Source organism: Uranotaenia lowii, chromosome 3 (genome assembly GCF_029784155.1).
Source record: "Uranotaenia lowii strain MFRU-FL chromosome 3, ASM2978415v1, whole genome shotgun sequence".
NCBI lineage: Eukaryota > Metazoa > Arthropoda > Insecta > Diptera > Culicidae > Uranotaenia > Uranotaenia lowii.
In genome coordinates this window covers 180,643,808-180,668,984 of record NC_073693.1, presented here as the reverse complement: position 1 = coordinate 180,668,984, position 25,177 = coordinate 180,643,808, and the positions used below count along the sequence as shown (strand labels likewise).

General features: G+C 38.9%; 2 protein-coding genes and 1 pseudogene across 3 annotated transcripts; 1 reads left to right on the top strand and 2 right to left on the bottom strand.

Annotated features, from left to right (window-relative positions):
• Positions 1-1,652: 1,652 nt before the first annotated feature.
• Positions 1,653-8,001, bottom strand: LOC129755324 (GEL complex subunit OPTI). The gene is made up of 3 exons (XM_055751755.1): positions 7,805-8,001; positions 2,492-2,595; positions 1,653-1,870 (listed from the first exon to the last, which is right to left on the bottom strand). Exons 1-3 carry the CDS (start codon positions 7,910-7,912, stop codon positions 1,675-1,677), a joined length of 408 nt encoding a protein of 135 aa, XP_055607730.1. The 5' UTR covers positions 7,913-8,001; the 3' UTR covers positions 1,653-1,674.
• Positions 8,002-8,112: 111 nt separating this feature from the next.
• Positions 8,113-8,230, bottom strand: LOC129758836 (U6 spliceosomal RNA; annotated as a pseudogene).
• A 1,493-nt stretch (positions 8,231-9,723) lies between these two features.
• On the top strand, positions 9,724-13,528 carry LOC129751954 (ubiquinone biosynthesis protein COQ9, mitochondrial-like). 2 transcript variants are annotated; one of them, XM_055747748.1, is made up of 4 exons: positions 9,962-10,174; positions 12,419-13,047; positions 13,108-13,317; positions 13,373-13,528. In XM_055747748.1, exons 1-4 carry the CDS (start codon positions 10,120-10,122, stop codon positions 13,409-13,411), a joined length of 933 nt encoding a protein of 310 aa, XP_055603723.1. In that variant the 5' UTR covers positions 9,962-10,119; the 3' UTR covers positions 13,412-13,528. The 2 variants fall into 2 exon arrangements, with proteins under 2 accessions (XP_055603722.1, XP_055603723.1); XM_055747747.1 differs by lacking the exons at positions 12,419-13,047; positions 13,108-13,317; positions 13,373-13,528 and adding exons at positions 10,324-10,938; positions 10,992-12,411 and having other exon boundaries at positions 9,724-10,174.
• Positions 13,529-25,177: the final 11,649 nt, after the last annotated feature.

Genomic DNA, 25,177 nt, shown 5'->3' with positions numbered 1-25,177 from the left:
TATGCTAACGCCTCGATATCGTTATCAGAAGGGTTCACTATCTTACCGTAGTTGAATTTTCCCTACCTGTCACCTAACCTTACTCGTTTCCAAAAATTTGGATTCTTGCTAGTTTGATTTGAAAATAATCATAGATTTGCTAAGTAAAAGATATATTAAAGTGATTGATTCTACGCGACTACATGGTTATTCGATAACTCAATTAGAATATCATAAAAACAGAATCTAGAAAAGGTGTCTCTTAAACTAATCAAACAATGAGCTGTAAGCTTAAATAGCAATAGCTTTATTGGTATCGTCAACTTATCAACGGAACAGGAAAATGACAGAGCTGTTCTTTAAAACCTCATCACTAATTGTGGTCAACTTCTCTAACAAACTATAATACTTAATCTACACGATAGGGGTTCAATTCAAATAAACCGTGTGTCTGTTTTTAAATGCCCAAAATGAATGATCTAAACTATCTACTTCTTCTTGCTTATCGAATTCATATTTTCTATTTTAAACTTCGATTTATGAATTTCAATCCTAATCGAAAAATGTATAGATCTACCAAAAGTAAATAAATAAATAAAAACAAATGTCGAAAGTGCATTTCATAATGATATATCATATTGTTCAAAGTATTCCAGTCCAATGAGCCTCTAGTTCTTGTAAAATGCTTGATTTAAGAATAAACCAACAAAATTCATAAACCGCAAATGCACATTTCTAGAGCATTAGGGAGGTGAATACCATTACCTATACCTACCCCCTTATTCTGCGCCGCGCGTGAGGTGACGATAGTCGAGTCGAGTCGGAGTCACGTGAGTCTTGTCACCTCATTCCCGAAGCCGATGTGACAGAGGTTCATGCCCAGCAGACTACTAGATTAGGATAAGAACTCAAAAAGTTAATTCTAAAAGACGATTCTCACCTAAAGCGACTACTGGAATCGGGTGACTAGGGTGATTCGACTATCGTCACCTCACGCGCGGCGCAGAATAAGGGGGCTAATCTAGCAATACTTGAAACATCCTAATTCTATGAAACTAAACTAGCTAACTACCTTACCAAACAGATTATGCCCTATTGAAAAGTATCACTTTATGACGGCAAATAGTGATATTTTCGCTACCAAATTTTCCCATTGTTCAACGGAAGGGAGGGCAAGTGTTTCAACTTCCATTCATCCTATCAGCATTGATCATGAAAAATTGGGACACCACTGAACCTACCGCTAATTTAATTTAAATAAAGGTGTCCATCACGCCTTCTAATTTGAATCATATTATGATCCATGCTTGACAAGATGTGTGCAACGACCCTGTCATGACAATGATAGTAAATCATCATTATCACACGCATGCACACCGCCGCCGTGGCCCATGGGAACGCAGGGTACGGTTAAATGTTTTAAAACATAAATGCCTTAAATTATAATTTGAAACTTTTTTCTTTCGTGTTCCCCCAAGTGATATAAGACTTTAAGATTATGAAAATTCAACAAACAACAACAAGTTCATTATAAGAGCAGACATCGTGTGCGAGCTGAGTTCAATATGCATAAGTGCCTGAGTATCATAGCGTTCTTGAAATAACAATCAAAATCCTATGAATACTTCGAAGTTTCTTAATGTACTGTGATATGTAAATCTTTGACAAATAAATTTTTTCATCATTTTTATTCAATTAATTCATTTCATCTATTGTTAAACTATCAAAATGTGTACCTGTATAAAAAATGATCCATGTGACGAGAAAACAGGCAAATGAAGTCATAAAACCTTCCTTAATAACCTCCCACATTCCACCGTACACTTCTTCGTCTATCTTCTGAAAATTATTGCTATAAAGATAAACGACACCGCTATTGACTAACGCAAACCTGCAAAGAAAAGCATTGAACAATGTTATTATATTTGTTACAATAAAATGAAATACAGACCCCGTTCGATTTTGGCAACATGCCGGAACATTTTGTGTTGCCAAAATCGAACGGTTTTTTGCTTATTTAAAAAAAAATTACTATTATTCTCATCATTAAAGTAATATTAAGTCAATTTCCAACCATTTTAGTCATTTTTTATTTATTTTTTATCATGTTTTTGATGGATTTTGCACTATTCTTGTTTTGTTTATAATGCTTGTTTTTTTTGTCATATTTCCTGTTTTTGTCGTTCTTTATTATTTTTTAGTTGTTTTTTTGTCATATTTAGTCTTTTGTTTGTATTTGTTTTTGAACTTTTTGAATTTTTCATATTTTTGAGTTCTTTATAATTAAAACAAAACTTTTGTTTTTGTTTTTGTATTTCAACACCATTTCAGAACGTAAAAACGTATTTATGGTGTTTATCAAAATTATATTGATGCTGTTATAGTGAAAACTAAAAGGCAATGTTGTTTCTAAAAACCGTTCGATTTTTTCACATGTGCCAAAATCGGATGTTGCCAAATCGAATATTGCCAAAATCGAATGTTGCCAAAAACGAACGGGGTCTGTACTTACAAAGCTAATGCCACGAATCCTTTCAATGGGATCAAACCCATCACTACGCCGATAAGAATGCCAAGCACCTGTCTCGACCAGTAGATAACATCCAAAAATTCATCCTGCAAAAAAAAACAATTTTTAAGAACCCTTTTATTTCAAAAATTTATTCTTAATTGTAAAAAAAGCAGTTTGATACTACAAAAGAGTCAAAACATCGTTATTCATGTAATGTTTTTCTGTTAAACAAATCCCTCAATGAAAATTCAGATCTAAGATATTACCTATACATACATTTTTTATATAAATTTTTTTTTGGGATTTTAAACTTGGTTTATTCATCTCCATTATATCCATAGAATCCATTAATCTATGAAATCTATATACAGTGATGTTCGAAATAATAGCAGCGGCTCGGAAATAGTTTAAATAATTTAGGCATTTTTCTGTATTGTCACTTTTATTTCAATTCTCTCTTGGTTTAGTAAGCATATTAGTGGTACATTAGAAATACAAAAGATTTAGGATCAGAATATCAATTGCAGGCTGAGAATAATTAAAAAATCATTTTTACCCTGTTCGAAATAATAACAGCAAGAAAGAAAATATTTTTTAAAAACATATAATGAATTCATACCAAGTCTTTTTGTATGTGAAAGTCATTTATGACATCAATACTTCGTAGTGTACCCGTTATTTCTGATCACTGCAGCGCAACGGCGTGACATAGAGTCCACAAGCTTTTGGCACCGTATGACAGGTATTTCTTACCATGCACGGCGAAATACAACCCAAAGTTGCTCTGCATTTGTCAGCTTTGCCTCGAAAACTGCCTTTTTGATGTCTCCCCACAAATTTTCGATAAGATTGAGGTCCGGCGATTGAGCCGGCTAATCCATCACATCCACGTTATTGTCCCGGAATCACGCTTTTGCTCGTCTGCTGGTATGTTTCGGGTCATTGTCCTGTTGGAAGATCCATTTCAAGGGCATTTCCTCTTCTGCGTATGGTAGCATGATATTCTGCGGAATTTCCACGTAATCAAGTGCGTCCATGATACCGTCTATACGATGGATGGGCCCAACACCGTGGTACGAAAAACATCCCCACACCATGATTTTGATACCACCATGTTTAACCGTTTTCACGGTGTACTGGGGTTGGAATTCTGCACCTGGAGGACGCCTGACGAACATTCGCCTACCGCTGGAACCTAACAACTCTACTTTGCTTTCATCAGTCCACAAAATGTTACGCAATTTTTGAATGGGCCAATCGACGTGAGAGTTGGCTAAGTTCAAGCGGTTATGAATATGTCGTGAAGTTAGTAGGGGCACGCTCGATGTCTGTTCTCTGTGGTAGGGGCACTTTCCTCGGGCTTCTAGCTTGCAATTCAGCTCCAATCAGACGTTTTCTTACTGTTGAGGTACTGATGGGAAGATCCAACTCTTGTTTCAGTGCTCTTGTTGAGATGTGTGGTTGTATTTTCACCAACCGAATCATCTTCCGGTCAGTTCGTGAAGCTGTAGCTCGCTTTCTGCCACGAGTTTCACCCTTTTCCTTCCAGTGCAATGCATTGTATACCTTTTTCGCAGAATAGTTAAGCAGTTCCTGAACTTCACGATATGTTTTTCCGCTTGCAATCTGTCGTTTGAAGTGATTTCGTTCTTCGAACGAACAATGCTTCGAGCTACCCATTTTGCTGAAATATTGCAGATTTTCGGTAATGTCTAATCAACCACAACTCATCATGGAACCTTTATGTCTCTTACCACAACAAATTCACATCGAAAACTATGAATTTCTACAAAACTTCAGCGATTTAGTGCACTTTGTAACCTGTGCTGCTATTTTTTCAAACAGCCCAAGAACGATATGTTTTCAAAATGGCAACCGAATAATTAAACAAGTGCGTAGTGCATCGAAATAGTCGAGCGTCTCATCACTCATCAATACACTAACGTGCGTAACATATGTTAGCAGAGGACAACACTCATACAAGTACGCAGTATAATTCGATGTGCTTCACTTGCGCTGCTATAATTTCGAACACCACTGTATATGCACGCAGAGAAAACTTGGATTTTGAAACAAAACAAAACTGACTTTGATTAAAAAAAAAACATTTTTTCGATTCAATCTTCTGTTTTCTTTGAATCAATGAATGATGGTTTTGTTTCAAATAAATAATTTTTGAAAGAAAGAATTAATTTTTTTAATCGAATAATTTCGGACTTTGATTTTAAACAAATTCTTTGATTCAAAAGACATTTGTTCAATTGCATTTTATTTGGAAACAAAGAAAATTTTCTTTCAACCAAAGACAAATGTATTCAATGCAAAGGAATAATTTCTTAAAATAAAAACTTCAAACTTAGAAGGTTTTTTGCATTGAGTAAGAAGAATTTAAAACGAAAAATCGGTTTGGCTGGTCGTGTGAAAATGTGGATCAGAGTTAGCTTAGTTAGGAGTCTTGTCGGTAGAACGAATTTAATAGACTCCCTTCGGGCCCGAGGAAAACCACCTGACGTTCCAGTGAGGGATGTGTTAGCTGTGATGGACTTGGACTACATGTTCGAAATATACCTTTTCCTAAATGCTATTGATCTCCGTCTATAATTCTTTTTATTTTCATATTTCCCTTTCTATTTCCTATTCTCTTCAAAAAGTGTTAAAAAAGTGATCTAGACTTAAGCAAACAATTGTAAAAAACAAAACGAGTTTGGCTCCTTAAACCCTCAAGGTATGAGCCGTTTCAAATAAACGAATTACAAAAAAAAGTATGGTAAGTTTATGTTAATTAAATAATGAATATTGAAGATTTTCAATAAGTGCTTGAAATATATGGTTTTCCAAGTCCCTGGATGCCTCAACCGAGGTGACACCGCTCCAATCCAGCGATCATGTCCACGAAAATTTAAACCGGATGATTCGATTAAAGTGAACCAGTGTGTGACCCAGTGTTTCATTTATTTGTGAATAAAAATAAATTTGAAATCCTTTCTTTTTATTTTATTGATTTCAAAACAACAGAAAATAATGCTTCCAATTGGAATAAATAGAAAATGGTTCAATGAATAAATGCTTTTAAATCTAAATTAAATTACATTGTGGCTAAAGAAAGCAACTTTGAATCAAAAGAAACTGTTTTTTGTTTTAAAGTATCAATATTTTGAATCAAAGATTTCTCAAAAGAAAAATTCTTTGAAACAAACAAAAATGCATTGGAAATTTTCCTCTGTTTTCCCTGCACTTTCCTTTGAAATAAAAAATCTTTTCGCTGCGTGTGGTTGTCGTTTTATTAATCATGAATTGTGAAGTTATAAACAAATGTAGAATACTTCGAAACTAGTCCAAAAAGTTCATTCAATGATCGGAAAAAGTATTATGTACCGACTGATATAATTAACTAAATAAATGAGCCCTTTTGATCGGAAGAAAGCAATGCATGACAAACCGACTGAACGTGTATGAGCCACACGTAACCAAATCCCCTTCACGCTAATTTTTTATTAACCATTTATGTTTAAAAAGTAACCATTTTATGGTTATCGCTGTAGAACTGCCAATATGGTTACTTTTTAACGATTTTTCAAAGCGCAATTCTAACCTTATAGCTAGCTCCAATGCAATAACCAAAAAAATGGTTGAAAATTTGATCAAAAACGGTGTCCGCCATTTTAGCAACAATCTTTGACGTAACTTAATTTCTAGTGCCCACTGGGTACTGTAAATCGGCCAAAAACCGATTCCGTCGAAAATTAGTTTTAGTACCGATCCAACTACTTGCCAGGTTATCGTTGCTGGATCCAACACGAATACACCGCTTCCAAATCCGGTCCCTCGCTGACAAGAGAAGTTGCAGACATCAACCAACAAGGTAAGCGCCGACAAGTTATTAGGTATCTAAAATCTAAAGATTCGTTTCGATATTTTTTTTTAAATCTAAATCAGGAACAACTCCAGATTTAAGCCAGGGGTCGAGTGCGAGCATTGGCGTTATTGGTGGTCGGACGCTTGTGCGGTAGTAATAATCGGATTTTTGTGAAATTATCTCAAAAAGAAATGCTGATGATACAACAGTTCGATCCGGGAAGAGACATTTTACTGAAAGGTTAGTGTTTTTTAATTGAATTATCTTCGATTAACGAATTACTGCCGGAAGATTTTCCAAATTATGTAGGATCCTTTCTTTCTGTTTGTTCACGCTCTTACTGCTCCCAGTCGCTAGTAGCATTTTCTATTTACGTCATCTTCTGGCAGTATAATTCTATAAATTTATTCTATTTCAGAATTACAATGGATATCAATAAGATTCCTACCGAAAGATATTCCGGTTGGAATCTTGTAATTTGAAATAAAATAACGAGCACTCGTAGTTTCATTACCGCAATTTGCTCTAAATTTACGAAATTTTGTTTTGTTTTCAGAATGTTCAACGAGGATCAAGAGAACATAAACGGTTGATGGCGGAAACAATTTTAATTCATCGGTTCCAAGAACGCCTCCTACTCTCGCCATGATCCTAAAACCGTAAACCGTTTGGAGCACCATCATAGAGGTGTAATTCGAACGTACATTCATGAAATTTTCAGTCGATATAAGATTCGTAGAACTACGTCTGCTATATGGAATTTCTTGATTCCTAGCAGCGGGCCGGGTTAGGAGAGGGAAAGTCAGGACTGGTAAACTATCCTGTTTTTTGGATAAATTTTGAACATTTTTTAACAATTTCATTTTACTTTTAAGGTTGTTGAAACACCCCCTTGTCACTGGCCGCCCGCTTAAGCAAGACTCAACAGATGGTTATCATACACCCACTTTCACAGGAACCGTCGTTACGCTTTTTGGTTTCGGCCGTGGAGCCACCTTTGTATGAGCGATGAGTTTTGGTTCCACAGCGAATAAAATGTATGAAAATTTCAACATACTGAAAACAGGAAGATTTCAAAATGATGAAAAGATTTTGTTTTTATCTCTGCTCAATAAAATTGCAATTAAAATTTGTTGTCTTAATTCTATGTCTTCCGAATTCATTCGAAATAATTATTTTTTCATTTAAACGAATCGAAATTCCTCATCTCTGTAAAAATAACCATTTTCTTACTTATCTGCTAATATCGACTGCGGTTAAAAAGTAACCATATTTCCACTTCTCAAGAGAAGTCAAAAAATGACTTCTATGGAAGAAACCAAAAAATCACTTAACGCGGAAAGGTGTGAAAATGGTTACTTTTTAACGATAATTGGTTAATTAATTTCGAGCGTGTTAATTGGAATCGGACCGAGCTGATTGATAACTCGAATTCAAAATAGAACAATCATTCTTACCTTGTCGTTCCATTCCGACATGGGAACTATTGCTTTGCTCCATATTCCTTTCTCTTCAGATGTTTTAGATTTAATTTTTTTATCATTTTGACCGGATTTAAATACCATTTTAGCGAAGAATTTAATATTTATGAATCGGGAATCGAAAAACTTATAGGTTATAAATTAATGAACAGGTTGACGTTTGTTTGCGCACGCTCATATTTTTATAATCAAAATAGGACTTTTTTAAAGAATGAAAACGAAGAGCTAAACTGAGGGTATAGAACAACTCAACACGTTGCAAGTACTTTTGACGCATTATGGCAATCACTCGGGTAACTCACCTGTAAAGAATTCGTTAATCCTTGCGCAGGGGCCTTGCCGGCCATGCTAATCTTCTCTGTATCGTTCCAATTTTAGTATATGTCCAGCCGAAGCTAGGACGCGCTTTAATTATTTATAGGCCCGTTCAATAGCCAATTGAAATTGGTTTCAATCGATTTCGATTGGTATATGGTTGTTCACTCAGCCAATGTTTTGGTCGAAACTAATCCAATTGACGTTCATTGAAGCCAATCGAAATCGATCGAAACCAATCGAAAACGATCAAGCTCGGAGGCAGGATTCGTTTCTATCGATTTCTATTACACTAACACAAATGCAGTTGTTTTCTGTCAAAAACAGCTGATTCGGTTTGTTGTGAAAAAGTTATTAGAAGAAATAAATGAAAGCGGTGTCATTCGGCGCGGTGTTTTCTGTCGTGTGCTGAGTCGGTGGTGCAGTGCTAGTCGTGCGGAGTCAGTGGTGCTGATCGGTGGTGCTATGTCAGCCATGCTGGATCGGTGGTGTTGTGCCAGTCATTCTGAGTCGGTATGGCTGTGCCAGGTATTCTGGATTGGTGGTGCTGTGCTAGACGCGCTGGTCTGGTGGTGTCAGACATGCTGGGTCTGTGGTGCTGTACCAGTCATGCTGAGTCGGTATTGCTGTGACAGGTATCCTGAGTCGGTGGTGCTGTGCTAGTCGTGCTGGTCCGTGGTGCTGAAAGAGATGTCGGTCGATGTGGCGTCGCTGTTCTGTGCTGTTCTGGACTTCATTTTCACAGTACATCTGTCAGTCGGTCTTGGATTACTATAATAATCAAATAGGAAGTGACCAACTATGTTAATAAATAGGAAGTGAAATTTGGTCTATGTTGTGAAATATGAAAAAATGTCAAATAAAATATAAAATTTATCGATCCACTGTATTTTATTTCATAATATCATGATTATATGTTTTTAAAATAATAATTATTTTCCTATAGCAACAATTTTTCGCTTTTGTGCTTTTCTTTTCCCTAAAAATAGCTCATTATTCTAAACAAATTCCTTTTTAGTATTCTAATATAGTTCGAGTCGAACAACAAACTTCCTCATCTGAAATTTTTCGGACAGCTTGTATACGGGAAAGAATTGCCATTGAGATGGCCAAAATGATGGATTTATTACAATTTGCCTTGAGTAAACCGCCTTTTCGAATTCTGAACGAAGCTGATAAAGAAAATTACATCTGAAAACACTGCGCCAGTGCGTTAGTATTAGTGAATGGCTGTTCAATCAACAGCCTAATAGAAATCGATCGAAGTCAATTGGAAAAACAGCTGATCAACTGTCAATCCATTTCAATTGATTTCGATTGGGTTTCGTTGAACACACCTTATATTTCCAATTAAGCATTTTAGAATTTTGCACCGTCATTATTTCTTGCCATCTCTTTTCCACATTAACTGTACTCATCCTGACGGTACATGTGAGTTACGTTCGAACTGTGCCTGTTATACATTCTTTTCCTGCATCTTAATACAAACTTGGCTCACTATTTTTAATTCCTCGATTTCTTTCTTTCATCTTATTTTCATTGATTTTTACAAATCCTTTTTCAATCAACATATTTTTCCTCTGCATTTTTTTTATGTCATTTGTCATGTCATAGTGTTCATCCTTTATCTGGGGGTAGGTCCCGGTTCCAAACCGTCTGACAGCTGTATCCCACGGAAAGATTTATTTCTTTTTTTTATACGAAATGCCATTTTTTTGAAGATTTTTTAAGACCAAGAATACAGTAAAAGTTGCCCTAATGTTGAATTTCAATTCGTAACCGTGTAAGTTTATACCGTTCGCGGTGGATTAAATTTTACAAAGAGTGAGTGTCGTATATTTGAGTGTGTTTATAGAAAATATAAATAAATTCTTTATTATTTCAAAACGAGAAATCCACGGACTTGATATATTTAAAACATTATTGAATATTGGTCTACAGAATATTTGCAAATATTCGTGTTCAAAAAGTATAAAATGATGATGTATTCGAAGTATGTTCCTCAAAGCTTAAAACATTTTATGTGCCACGGTAAGTATATTGCAACATTTTTTTTATAAATATTGGGTAATTTATCTGTCAACCCGTTAACCGCATTCTGTCAATTTGGTCAACAAAAGTGAAATTTTTCGTGAATAAAATGAGTCTAAAAACGTTTTTAAACAATAAATTGCTCGCAGGACAATACAAAGAAGTAACCAAAGCTTTGCAAGACGTTAAAAACGAAGCTAACTTGCAAGCAGAATGTATGGATATTGTATCACTATTAGCAGGGTATTTGACGGAACAAAATTTGGAAGCCAACTTCGAACTATACTCGATGTCGGAAGATCTACTTAAACTTGTTGCAGAGCGTTGTAATCCACAAGAAACGCTGCTTGAAATACTGGAGAAAATTGAAACCACGAATCACGATGAAATCTTTACTAGCTTGCTAAAGAGCCTACAAATAGTTCTTTTGAGACTCCACAACAATAAACCGCGATCTTTCGAATTCAGTTTGAACTCGATATTAACATACATCGAGAAGGTAAATCTGCCGGAATACATAAAAAACAGCGATGAAAAACAGGAGCTACTACTAGAAACCGATTCAACTGTTCGTCGAATTTTGCAACTTTACATGACCGTTCTACTTTTCTTAGAACCTTTTACCAAACTACTTCAAAATGATGCCACTACAGTTTTTCGGGATACAACAGCAACTAGAAAAAATATCCTGATTTGTTTCATTTTGCAACTGTTGCAAAAATCTTCAATTTACTTGAATGTGGAAAAGAAGACTGATAAAATGGGTATGTATCTGTTTTCACGATTTGAACTTGCGTTATCTATATTTTTTTTACAGATGTTAAAACGTACACGAGACAAGTTGCCGAAGACCTTATTTTGGTCATACTAAAGCTTACTGGAGATCCCTTCTTTTTTCTTTTGTTCCATAACAACGAATATGTTTGCTCTTCGGTATTTGAAAAAAGTCGTCAAAATCTTAAACAAAACATTTTTAGGATGCAAGATAAATGCTCCACCGAATCACTAGCAATGTTTTATTACCTATTGCTCGTTGGGGATTTGGTACCGGAAACTGCACCGAAATTATATACCTCACATTATCTGTTTGAGACGTGCCTTGGATTCTGCGTTCATTTTTTGTCGCATGAGCAATCGGCGATTAACTATAAAGGGATACAAATGGGTCAAACTTTGTTGGAGATTCTAGGAACGAAACATCTTCAAGCCAAGGATTTGGATGAAAACATGCACAGATTGTTCTGTCAGTATCTGACCCAGACTATTATATACTCGAGTATCGAAAGGAACCGAAAAGAAGGAACATTGCTATTACGAGATTATATCCTCAAATTTGATTGTGAAGGAAGGTATCTGCTAATATCAAATTTATTCAAGAGTGTGAATCATAGCGGATTAAGATCATACCTGGCAACTATTTTCAAAAACATGGTCCATAAAGCAATCGAAGATTATGGGGATAAAAACAGGAAAAATGATTTATTCCTTGGAAAATCGCTGAAGCATCTATTGATGACAGAAATATGCGTTTTGAAAAATCATATTGAAACTGATTTGATAGATAATGCCGATGAGATAATATCGGGTTTGAATATCCTACGTTTCCTCATCATTCGGGATAAAACAAATGTAACAGACATTTGTAGTTACATTGATCAATTAGATCAACAATTTTTGAAGCCTTTGAGAAAGTCTATAGATATGTCCCGAGCTCATTTCTCAGCAGAGTTAGATCAAGTTCAACAAGGACTTCCTGTAGAAGAAAAAATAGATTTCGATATTAGCGTTGATGTCTTGAATGGCGAGTCTTTAAGTGAACTTACTAAAGAACGAAAATTGAGTATGCTGAAAAACGCTTTGAACACATTCGATCTCATGGACTGTTTATTGGCGAGGGTTAATGAATGTGTCACAATAGGATTGAAATCACACAAAAAAGCAAAATAATGAAAATAATACTTCTGTAATACAATACTAGAATAAAAACAATTGCATACAAAAATAAATAATGTTTGTTTATTGGCGTGAGTCATTGGTTGACTACCTGGCAGACCAACAGACTATTATCATCTACATTAGTATGGGAAACATTTCATCATCAAATTAAAAATAAACCGTCTATATACATTTTGTCTATTGACCTAAAAAGAGACCTGTGCAAAATTTCAGCTCAAGTCAATTCTCTCCTTTTCTGTTAATTTTTGTGTGAAGTATTGAGTTAACAATTATTGATAACTATTTCAGCTTACGTCAAACGAGCCCTGTGCTGTGATCTACATAGAAATAAAACATTCGGACCAAGAAGTCCAATAACAACTGGCGTTTCACTCAGATTATTTTGCTCTAAACCCCCGTCTGAAAAAAATCGTGAAACATTTGACGAATTCAGAACCCGAGAGGTGCAAAAAGAGAACACATTTTTTGAAAGCAAACAAAAGGACAACACAGATGAAGCAAAAATTTCTGCACTCAAAAATAACATTTTGAATGCAGCTCTCAATTTCGTACCGAGCCATGGATGGTCTAAACAAGCAATTGCCAAAGGTGCGGAAAGTATTAACTACCCCAGCGTCACCAGTGGGTTGTTTCCACGGAATGGGTTCGAACTGGTTCAACATTTTTATAAACAATGCAACGAGAATCTTGTGGAGTATCTAAAATCACAAACGACGCTAACAGAGAAAACACAAAATCCGGCCGAATTTGCTAGAAAAGCCATTGAAATACGATTGCGTATGCTTTCCCCGTACATAAGGCATTGGCCGCAAGCGTTGGGATTGATGGCGCTCCCACCGAATGCCCCAACATCTCTGGCTAATGTATTGACGCTTGTTGACGATATTTGTTACTATGCAGGAGATCGCTCCGTCGATGTAAACTGCCCCTATTTGTTTTTTTCCTTTTGTTCATATCAAATCTATTTTGTTTTTTAGTTCAATTGGTACACTAGGCGAATCGGATTAGCGAGTATTTATAAAGCTACAGAGTTGTATATGATGCAAGATTCTTCTCCGGATTTCGAAAAAACATGGAAGTTTCTAGAACGTCGTATGGAAGAGGCCACGTTGGTTCATGATTTTTTGTTGAAGTCTGAAGATGCTACAATGCATTTACAGAACGCTGTTGGATCAGCTTTTTCAACGGTAAGAGACGGTATCTACAATTTGGTAACATAACATAACCCTTATTTGTTTCTAGGCACGGAATATACTGGGGTTGAACTTTAATAGGCGCTGATGGAGAAATATTCTTCACTACCAGAGTATTTGATTTGATAAATGGTTAAGAATGAACGAATGAAAACATTTAACCCGTGCTATTTGCTGTTGAAATATATGTGATAAGCTGTCAAAATGAGGTTTTTATTTACAGATGTATTAGATATATGGTTGAAGTAATTTATCTAAAAGTTAAGCGAACAACTCCCACCCAAACCCTAGCCTAGGCGCCGATGTGCAACGAGAAAGGAAAAGAACTCACGCATGAAAAGAAGCAAGCGAAGAGAGCGGCGCAACACGCAAGCCAACCCGGTAAATTTGAATCGGCAGAGAGGTAACTCAAATCGGCAGAGAGGTAACTCAAATCGCCAGAGCCCAGTAAGCGCGTCCTCTCAGAAATCGACAGAGCATGCAAAAAATTGAGAGTTGAGTCACCGAACTTAGAATAAAACGGTTAACTTCGGCGACACTCCAAGAACGCAAATATTTTCATTTGGTTTGTCCTGCCGAGATACCTAGAGGCAACAAATACGAATGCGTACATGCGAAATCAGTTTGAATCGTACACTCGTACGGTGTGGTCGCATTTTGTCCCCGTGTCCCGTGTGTGCTTTCAATCGTAGCTGTCGACTTCTCAGGCAGGCGAACACGCGTCTCGGAGGGAAACATACAAACACGATTCGGATTGTGTTCGTGTGTTTCTCTGGAGGGCGTGTCTAAGCTTAATTCGTGGCACTCACCCAAGGCACGCGTATGGTGTGTTCCTCTCTTACGATGTGATGATGCAAAATCGCCAGAGAGATCGTTACGATCCCTCTGGCGATTTGAGTTACCTCTCTGCCGATTCAAATTTACCGGGAGGGATCGTAACGATCTCTCTGGCGATTTTGCATCATCACATCGTAAGAGAGGAACACACCATACGCGTGCCTTGGGTGAGTGCCACGAATTAAGCTAAGACACGCCCTCCAGAGAAACACACGAACACAATCCGAATCGTGTTTGTATGTTTCCCTCCGAGACGCATGTTCGCCTGCCTGAGAAGTCGACAGCTACGATTGAAAGCACACACGGGACACGGGGACAAAATGCGACCACACCGTACGAGTGTACGATTCAAACTGATTTCGCATGTACGCATTCGTATTTGTTGCCTCTAGGTATCTCGGCAGGACAAACCAAATGAAAATATTTGCGTTCTTGGAGTGTCGCCGAAGTTAACCGTTTTATTCTAAGTTCGGTGACTCAACTCTCAATTTTTTGCATGCTCTGTCGATTTCTGAGAGGACGCGCTTACTGGGAACTAGAGTGCCTATATAAGAATTCTTATAGGCACTCTATAGCCGCGATGCCGAGAGTAGCTATCAAGCCATAGGCGCCGAGGTGCAACGAGAAAGGAAAAGAACTCACGCACAGGGTTGCCGACATGTTTTTTTTTTAAATCAGGGAATAGGCGAAATACAAATCAGGCAGCGTTAAAGTAACGGATATTTCGCTCAAAGTGATGACCTTTTTTTTGATCATCGCTCCACATTTTCACTCTAATATGTTTTGTGAGCGTACTTGGTGGTTGAATAATTCTACTGTATCAAGCAATTGAAAGATTCCATTAAAATTCCTTTTTAAAATAAGAATTAACAGCAATCTTTCGATTGCATTGATTCAGCCACATTTTCACTTTTTCACTTCAGCTATGGTACCTACTCATGTTCCTTATTACTACCCAAGCAACCAGAATTCCCTTAAAAAGGTTCCATAGAAGCTTAATCAGCTCTCGTTTGTGTCTGAAGAGAACGCTAATCAGCCCAAAATTTAAGTTCTTATAGCTACTTTCAAGTTCGTTTAGGTGGCTGTAGAGAACACTATTCAGCTTCTAAGAGAATGTCAAGAAACTTCTACGCGCCGAAAAAAAAATCCAATTGACAGATTTCTCTGACAACCACATGTCAGATTGCTAGGTTGCCGGTCTATCATGGTCTATCTCATTGATTTTAATTATATTATTTTGATTACAAAAGCTGCTTACACGCCTAGAGAATTGAACCGCTGCTCTCTAGGTTGCAATGAAACTCACCAGCCTCTCGACCAATCCAGCAATAGCTAATTGCCACTGTAATGATTAGTATTAAAACTTAATGTCATTTGAGATGATTGAGTGGGTTGGTCAATAGAAGGTACCTTATTTCGTTCAAAGGATTTTCAGTACACAATATGAATCATAACAAAAATTCGCATCATCAAAAATTTATTCGAATATCTTATTTAACATTTATAAGAAAAATTCGAAAAAATCTTGAATTCCATTTGTAAATATCAGTACAGATATAAACAAAACAAATACCATGACAAGAAATTGACAGACATTTCTGACATGTCGCTTAGAATTCCCATATAGGTTCTTTAAAACACTTTCAAGTATCTTAATGGTGCGCTTTAGAATGTTACGCGAACGTTATCGACCTTCTTGAAAAACATTTTTGACATGTCGCTTAGAATTCCCATAAAGGTTCTTTAAAACACCTTCAAGTATCTTAATGGTGCGTTTTGGAATGTTACGCGAACGTTATCGACCTTCTTGAAAGAAGTTCCATTAAAAGCGCTTAGAAGTTCCGTTATCGATAGTTTAACCTTTCAAAGGGCGATGGAAGTTCCTGAGTAACTTTTACGCGACAAGAGTCACCTGAAGTTCCCGTAATACATTTTTTTCAGCCAAATGTGAACTTCGGAGTTCGGAGTTAAGTAAAAACGCGACTTTTGGTTGCTTGGGTACCCATTTTTCATGACATTCGCAAAAAATCAGGCAAAATCAGGCATATTTTCAAAAATCAGGGAAATTCAATGGCTCATCAAGTTATCAGGCAGAGCCTCGAAAAATCAGGCACATTGGCATCTCTGCTCACGCATGAAAAGAAGCAAGCGAAGAGAGCGGCGCATCACGCAAGTCAACGATGCCAAGAGAGCTGAGAGTAGCTATCAAGGCTTACTGATTTTGGAGGATATTTAACTTTTTTTTTTTTCTTTGTTACGGGAGTTTAACACGGAGTGTCATTCTTCCCTATTTTCGCTTAAATTTCAGGCAGGATGTTTGTACTTGCAAGGAAACTTATTAGCTTTTTCTTTTCGTCGGGGCAATTGGCAAGTATTTGCCTTAAGCTGCTAGCTAATTGATGCTCTGCTCTATGCTCTTCGTATATAGAGCAATCAACAAGGATGTGTTTGACGGAGACAACACAACTGCACGAAGGGCAGATGGGAGGGTTGTCCCTATCAAGAAGATAGGACTGAATTAGCCTGGTGTGGCCAATCCGTAATCGGGTTAGGGCAGTTCTCTCTCTGGGGTTCTTCCGGTCGATCCATTTTCGGGGGCAGTTCTTCACTTCACTTATGCCATATTCGTTTTCATCCTGGTGGTGCACCGGTAGTGCACCAAGTGCTGTCAAAGCGTTTTTTTTATATGAAGATGACAGCAGTTGGTGCACAACCATCTTTCCACCAGATGAAAACGAATATGGCATTAGTTTGGCTGTCCGGTTGTTTGCCCAGTCTCTCTCCCAGGCTAGGGAAAGTTTGTTGGAGGTGTAACGATAGGCATCTTGTTGAGGGATAGATATTTGTGATGGGGTGAGATTGGCACCTATTGAGGCCAGCCGGTCTGCAAATTCGTTACCGGGTATGCCGGCGTGTCCAGGAATCCAAACTAGGGTTGCTTTTTTGTTTAAAGCTTCGCTTGCTATGGATGAAATCCCTTGCCCTTGGATACGGCTTTCAGCACACTGGCTGAGTCAGAGAAGATGGTTAGAGATGTTGAATGGTTTTGTTGGGTATTCTGGAGGGCGTTCAATACGGCATATGCTTCGGCGCTGAAAACGGAGCACTGGGTTGGTAAGGCGATGCTTCGTTTATCGGAGGGGTCATCAGTGCCACAACCGACTCTGTCGTCAATAGTCTTAGAGCCGTCGGTGTATATGTGGGTGGTCGTCTTGTATTTTCTGTCGAGGAGTTGGTAGAAGTGGGGTAGGACTGTGCTAGAGTGTTGATCGGCTTTGATATTAAGGGACAGGGACAGATCGACGGATGGTGTTTTCTCGGTCCAATACCGAAAGGCGGGGTTTCTTCTTTGGCAGATGGATGAAAGGGTAGAGTTAGTAAGTTCTAGGAGTAGAGTGTTGGTGCGAGATACTAATGGAGCATCGCTGTTACCTCCAATGGCGAGCCAGCGGAGAGATTTGGATGTTTGGCCACTAGATATCTGAAGGGAAGCTGGCTGCTTTCAGCCATAATAGATACAATTGGGCTTGTGACAAAGGCAGAACCACTGTTCTGATGAATCCATTGTATAAGGATTCGAGTTTATTATAGAGACGTGGGCCGGACCTACTGATGAAACCAAGTCCGTAGAGTACTGATGGGAGTATCCATCCATGGACAATTCTTAGGAGGGAGTCGCGGTTGGCATGACTTGGGGTTTTACTCAGGATACGAAGTATGTTGGTCTTGTTTTGTGCTTTTTCTGACATGATTGAGATGAGTTGAGAAATTCAGTCGATCATCAATCCAAACACCCAAAAGTCGGATGGAGTGGACGAGGGGGATGGCTTGATTAAGTAGTTTTAAAGGAGAGAGCTTTTTGAGTTTCTTTCTGTTAGGGCCCAGGTGGAGGAGTTTGGACTTGTCAGGAGAGAATTGGAAACCCGTTCTGGGTGCTGGCTATTTTGTCCAGTGTTATTTGTAGTCTATTGCGTGCTAAGCGTGCGAAAGGAGATATCGAGACTAATGTGATATCGTCTGGGTAGACTAGGATCTTAGTGTGATCGGGGATGATTTTAAAGATAGAATTGATTGCGATAAGGAAGAGGGTGGGAGAGATTACTGATCCTTGTGGTACCCCTGTGAATATTGGCTTTGGGTTGGAAAGACAGTTATTGATAAGGACCTGGATAGTGCGGTTTGATAGAAAGCTTTTTATGTATTGGTATAGTCTACCGGCGAGTCCCCATTCTCTTAGGGCTGTAAGTTCTCTGTGCTGTAAGTATATGGTAGTATGATCGACCCGATCAAACGCTTTGGATAGGTCCAAGGATAAAAGATCGATATGTTGGCTACGACTTAAGGCATCATCCAGAATGCATTCTAGGAGGCAAAGATAGTCGTCAGTTGATCGGCCGGGACGAAAGGCGTATTGGCGGTCGTCTAAGAGGTGATTTTGGTCAAGAACAGTATTGAGGCGGTGATTGACCAGCCTTTCCTTAATCTTACCAGCACAGTCTATCAAGATAATGGGGCGATAGCTATCGATATTGCTTGGATCTTTTTGAGGTTTGGGGTTGGAACTATTAGGCCGCGCTTCCAGATATCGGGTATAGATCCTTCATTCCATATGTGGGTAATTATATTTAAAAACTTTATTTTACCAGATAGGGGCAAGTTTTTTAAGAACGGATATTCAATGTCATCGGGTCCGGAAGAGAGTTCTTTGACTTCACGTAGGGCAGTGTTAAGTTCTTCTAGGGTGAAGTCGGAATTGTAGGAGGAGTTAAGAGAAAGATTTTGAATAGGGAGTGGGGCTTCTTCAAATAGGTTTAGATTTGGTTGGATATTGTTGGTGGAAGAAAAGTGCTGGCAGAAAGCTTCAGCAAGGAGAAGTGGGTCGTTGGCATAGTTGTGGTTAAGGAGCAGGTGAAATTGATTTTTTCCGGGGCTCTCCATTGAGGATTTTGATTTTACTCCAAAGGATTTTGAATGGGGTGTTGGGATTTATTTTTTCAGTGAACTTTAGCCAGCATTCGTTTTTTGCGGAGCGGACGGCGGACCTTGCTGCTGTCCTGGCTTTTTTGAAGGCTATCAGAGCATTTTGTTTATTGGGATGATCATTTGGAATTCGTCTCAGGAGTCGCAGGGCCTTCCTTCGTTTTTTCAGAGCTTCTCGGACTTCAGGTCCCCACCATGGAACCGCTGTTTTCCCTGGTATCCCACTAGTGCGGGGAATGAATTGTGTACCCGCGTTCAACAGGATGTTATTGAATTGCTCGAGAGAAATGGATTCATGCATGGAGAGTAAGTTGTCGATATGTGTTTGGTAATCTTCCCATTTGGCTTCATCATATCGTCAACGAGGTCTTGTTGCGGCTATTGGGGAGGGGTGTTGTAGGTTGATTAGGAGGGGAAAGTGATCGCTTCCACCATTGTCTTCTAGGGCTTTCCAATCGAATTTAGGACCAAGAGTCCATGAGACCATGCTTAGGTCAATGGCTGTTGTGTTGCCCGTGCGAGGGCATAAGCGTGTAGGGGAGCCATCATTCAAAATGGTAAGACATTGTGTTTGGGCTAAGTCCTCAATAAACTCACCCTTTCGGTCAACGGTTGTACTACCCCATTCCGTAGAGTGGGCGTTGAATTCACCGAGTAGGATAAAAGGGGGCGGTATTTGGGGAATAAGGTCTTCAAAGTTTTTAGTGTAGTCTTCATAAGACAGTGATGGCGATGCATAAAGAGATACTACGGAGATTTTGATGGGGACATCAAGCCGTATACAGATGACGTTGAGTAGGGAGTTAATGTTAACTGAGGAGTATGGAGTTCCGTTTTTTATTCCAATGCCTACGCCTCGGCTTTAGGGGTTCGAGGGATTTTTATGTGCCAAAAAGTGATATCTGTTTATTATATTTGTCTGAGTGGTTGAATGTGGGGAGAGGGTTTCTTGAAGGGCGAGAATTATTGGGGAGAATTTTGAGACAAGGAGTTCTAGTTCGGGTAGCCGGGTTCTGAGACCAAATATATTCCACTGTAATGCAAAGTTGGTTATGGTTTTTCGGGTGGGGCTATTGCGACTGTTTTGGGCCATGATTATAGAAGGAAAAGTGGTAGATAGAAGTGTTCAGAAAAGTGGAAATAATTGGAAAGATTTTTAAATATGGAATCTATGGTTGGTTTGACTTACCAGTCTTCAGAAAATAAGATGGGTTTACCGGTGGAGTTGGATGGGATTTTTGTTGGTTGGTGTTCGCAGTCAAGTTTTTAGTTGGAAGTGTAGTATGGTCCGGTCTGCGTTGACATTTCTTTTTGGGACGGTTCGGCATTTTGTTGTCATCCAGTTGTTTATTTTCTGTTCCGGTAGGGGAATCGTCCGATGAAGTCCTCCAGAAACGCTTGGTGTTGGAAGCCTTGCTGATGGCAGAGTTGTTGCTTTCCATACTGGTGTCACTTTCGGAGTTGTCCTGAGATTCGTTGATTTGCTCTTTATTCTTCACCAGCTGAGAAAAGGTAACAATTTGTGCGGTGAGGAATGCCACCTGTCTGCGTAGTTCGGCAATTTCACGGTCTTTGTCATCGGTGGAGCAGCTGGGGTTGATCCGGATCTGATTCAGTCGTTGTTGAATGGAACTGGTCTGATTTTGGTGGGTTCTGTACTCCTTAACATCGTCGCTGTGAGAGATGCCGCGGTCAGTTCTGATCTTGATGATTTCAAGTTCGTCTTTGAAAGCAGGGCAGGCCCGGCTGGTGGTGGGATGGGGATTTTGGCAGTTCAAACAATTTGGAGGACGCTGACAATCCGTGTGCAATTTATTTTCTCCACAGATAAGACAGGTCACATCATTTTTGCAGTGCTTTTTCGTATGCCCGAAATTTCCACACTGCATACACATCATGGGGCGAGGGTAGTATTGGCGTGTTGGGGTTTGTAGGAAACCAAATCGGATGCGAGCTGGGACTGTGGTGCCTTGAATTGTCAAGACTAGTGTGTCCGTGGGAACCTCCTTGCCGTCCACTTCTCTAAGAAACCTGTAAACATTTGTGAACCCTTGGCTGGCTAGATCACTAGCTAGTAGTTACTTTAACAGGTAAGATTGTCCTTTGTCGTAGGGATGGCCACCAGCGATTTGACCGACAGCCAGTTCCACAGTCTTGGAAATGATGAAAGGATAAGCGGGCAATTTGGCAGTGGAGGAAGGTTTCAGCAGGAGGAATTGTATTTCTCCGTGTTCGCCTCTTGGGTCCATCCATTCAGGTAGTCTTCTCCGGTTTGAGCTGCTTGGCTGCGGGGCAGGGCCCCATGGAGGGGGATTTTCCCCCATAATAACAAAACACTGATCACTAAGCACTTTTAATTTCCACTACGAAAAATCCTTAAGATGAGATGTCCGTGATAGCGAAGGTTAGAAAAAACGCGGCGATGAAAATTTTCAGCAGCGAAAACTAAGCACTTGTTCAAAAGCGTCCTATCTCAATGGCGGTTCGAGATTGAGTCCGCGGATATTTACCATTTGCCCATCGATGCCACATTTTGATCGGTATTATCAGTGTATCTCTTTCTGTTATATTGAGACTTTTATGGGTGAGAATAAGATACACTGATAATACCGATCAAAATGTGGCATCGATGCATTTGCCCTTGGTAGTTTATGCAGTATGCCTACACCCAAAATAATTTAGAAATTATTTTTATGGGATTTTTCACGTAAACTGAAATTTTGTTGCATCATATCGATTCTACGTGAATCTTGTAGTAACCAGAAATTTTCAAGTTCGCCCTGGTAGTAACCACTATACTTCCACATGATTGCCTTTTGAATTTCACGTAAAATCTAAGTGGATGGCTCAAATCGGTTTCGAGTAATTTTTCCCTAAAATTCACATAAAATAAGGTTAGTTTGCTGACTTCGTTCCTTCTAGACACTAGAGAAAAATGTTTAAGAAAGTTAGGTTTTTTTCTCGCCTTCTGTCAATTGCCTTAGGATTATTTGGAAGGTGAGTAATTGTAGCCGAATAGATTTACTGTTGATTTGGTCAGTGAACAAGACGAGCGGGAGCGCAACGAGCGAGGTGGTTAGACCAAGTGGAGCGTGATCTGGCGAACGTGGGGTGCCCGAGAAATTGGAGAACGGTTGCTATGAACCGAGTGAATTTTAGGAATTATGTTCGTCAAGTTATGTCGTGAGACGGAATACTATGTAAATAAAAAATAAAATAATTGGTCAGTGAAATTTAAATTCCTAACCAAATAAATTTTTTTTCTAGGCCACGGAAGATCCTTTTACGGAAAGCTTCGGTACATCAAAGAGGCCGTCGAAATCCGGACCAGGTAAAAACCTTACATGCAAATACGATCGGCGATATTAATGTTTGATTATTTTTGCAGGATTTCACAAACAAAACTGCCAATCAGGAATTTCAGGAGATTTTCAATGTGCATTATAAAAAAAAATAAAAATTAAAATCAAATCGAACAAAACATCTAATTATTTTGAGTAAATTACCAATTCAAATTTATTTCTAAATCAGCTAGATTCAATCTAAAATAATAATAAAATTCATAAAAACATTGCGTTGAGTTCACTAAAATTTCACGTAAAGTGTAGGTGAACTTCATGAGGCACAAATTCCTTTTAGGGTGTATTCACGTGTTTATTTCGTAGATCTACGTGAAAATCAATTGGATAAAAATTATGTAGTTTTTCACGTATTTGCGACGTGCAAATTATTTTGGGTGTAGCATTCTTCGATGTGAAAGTTAATCTTTATGGAAGGGGAAAATGTTAGAATCATAATGTTTAAAATGTCGTTTGTTAAATGTAATTATTGAATTGTAATTATTGATTTATTTATGCACGAAAACCTTTTAGCACAGGCCTTTTTATCAGGTCAACGAAAAACATGGAAGTAACCGAACCGATTGAAATTAATATGTATAACATTTTAACACCAATAAGTTTTGTTTGCATCGAAAAAAGTTTATCCTCTGAAACGGCTGGATTGATTTTAGTGAAATTTTGGGTGTTCGCAGAAGATAAGAGAAATTTATACGTTTAATTGATTAATTACCTTCATCAATTAAACGTATGTAATAAAACACGAAAATCACCAGGGATTATTAAACGCTAATTCCCACCATCGGAGATCTTCGGATAATGATCTGAACACTTTGGGTGATTTCTATAGACTGCTTATAATTTGTATTTCCAGATAGGTATTTGGTATAAGGAATGAATGTGTGTGTTAGTGTAGCTTGTGAGAGTTTAACAAAATTCAATGGGTTCTACCCTTTTCGTATAAAATTCATTACATTCGGACACCTTAAGAGATGTCCTCATCGACCTCCTTATACTCCTCCGCATCGCTTCCTTCGTCCGCTCCAACCAGCTGTTCAAGGTCGATTGCTCCACACCATCTCTTCATACGGTCCGCAGAATAAACTGTAGAAAACGTTCTCGGACCGCACTCTGAACCAGGAACCGTAGACACCCGGTAACGATCATTTGGTAGAATCTCCGTTACGATGTAAGGACCCTTGAAGCGAGGTTCCAACTTACGACTTCCTCCTGCTACGTATTGATCCTTGACAACCAGCACTAGATCATCAACTTGGTATCTACAAGCTGCTCGACGATGCTTGTCAAAATGTTTCTTCTGGATCAATTGATTTGCCTCGACCGCTGCTTTAGCTCGACGCCGTAACTCTTCGGTGATCGGCAACGAATCTTCATTTTCCGCCATGACCACCGAAATAACCTCGTTCTGTACCACATCATTTGGTCGGTACGACAACACCAACGAAGCTGGAGAAATGCCGGTTGTAGCATTTGGTGCATTATTTATAGTACTTTGCACAGTTTTCACCTTGGAATCCCAACGCTTGTCCTCTTCGTCGACCATTGTACGTAGAGCTGTCAGAATTGTGCGATTAGCTCTTTCCACTTGCCCGTTTCCTCTCGGAGTACCCAGAGCGACCAAAACGTGATCGATGCAGTTGTCGACGCAAAACTTTTTAAACACTTTCGACGTGAACGCTGTTCCTCGGTCGGTCACGATCCTACTCGGCAATCCAAAAACACTGGCCATTTCCTCAACCATTTCCACGACAGGTTGAGTGTTGGTAGATTTTACAGCCTTCAGCAACAGGAACTTGGAGAATTCACAATTTAGGGCCAATATGTGCTCGTTTCCTTTCAACGACCTAGGAAACGGACCAAGATGATCCATGTGCACTGTGTGGAACGGTATTGGCTCTTTCGGTATTGGATTCAAAAAACCTTCGGGTCGTCCTTGCTTCGATTTAAAGAACGCACATTTGGGACACGCTTCGATATACGCTCGCACATATTTGCGCATCTTCCGGAACCAAAAGAACTCTTGCAGCATAGAGATCACTTTCTGCTCACCGAAATGACCTCTTTCGTCGTGGTAGCTCCTAACAATTCTCGAACGCACATTGTTCGGTACCACCCAACACTTTCTTCCATCAACTTTCTTGTAGAGGCGATGGTTATCCAATTCGTAGCACTGTTGCATTTTTCGTTCTTCGTCGCAGAGGGGATCACGATTCAAGACGAAGAACTATATCCACCAGACGTTGATCTTGACGCTGCATACTGACTAGAAAATCAGTGTTAGACACCAATACCAACATATTTTCCACCACCGTCTCAACTTCCGATGGTTCTTCCACCGGCGCTCGGCTGAGCGCATCCACATGTCGCATTTTATTCCCCTCAATGCGAAAACCATACTCCATCGACTTCAAAAAATATCGGGCTACTCTGCTGTTCATCTCCCGTTTCACATACGTATCACGAATAGCAGAACAATCCGTTCGGATCACAAAAAATCTTCCGATGTGAAACTGGCGAAACCGTTCAACACTCGCCACCACAGCCTATAACTCCAATTCGTAGCTGTGATAAACGGCTTCATCTTTCGATGTTTTTCGGCTAAAATATCCAACCGGTTGCCACTCACTCTCGCTTTTCTGCAGAAGCATGCCAGCTAAACCTACTAATACTAGAAGCAT

Coding starts and splice junctions, on each gene's coding strand:
- LOC129755324 (XM_055751755.1), bottom strand. CDS start 7,912: ATGGTATTTAAATCCGGTCAAAATGATAAAAAAATTAAATCTAAAACA. Junction 2,596..7,804: donor TGTCGGAATGGAACGACAAG/GTAAGAATGATT, acceptor TTTTTTTTGCAG/GATGAATTTTTGGATGTTAT. Junction 1,871..2,491: donor GGATTCGTGGCATTAGCTTT/GTAAGTACAGAC, acceptor TTTTCTTTGCAG/GTTTGCGTTAGTCAATAGCG.
- LOC129751954 (XM_055747747.1), top strand. CDS start 10,120: ATGATGATGTATTCGAAGTATGTTCCTCAAAGCTTAAAACATTTTATG. Junction 10,175..10,323: donor AAAACATTTTATGTGCCACG/GTAAGTATATTG, acceptor AATTGCTCGCAG/GACAATACAAAGAAGTAACC. Junction 10,939..10,991: donor AAAGAAGACTGATAAAATGG/GTATGTATCTGT, acceptor TTTTTTTTACAG/ATGTTAAAACGTACACGAGA.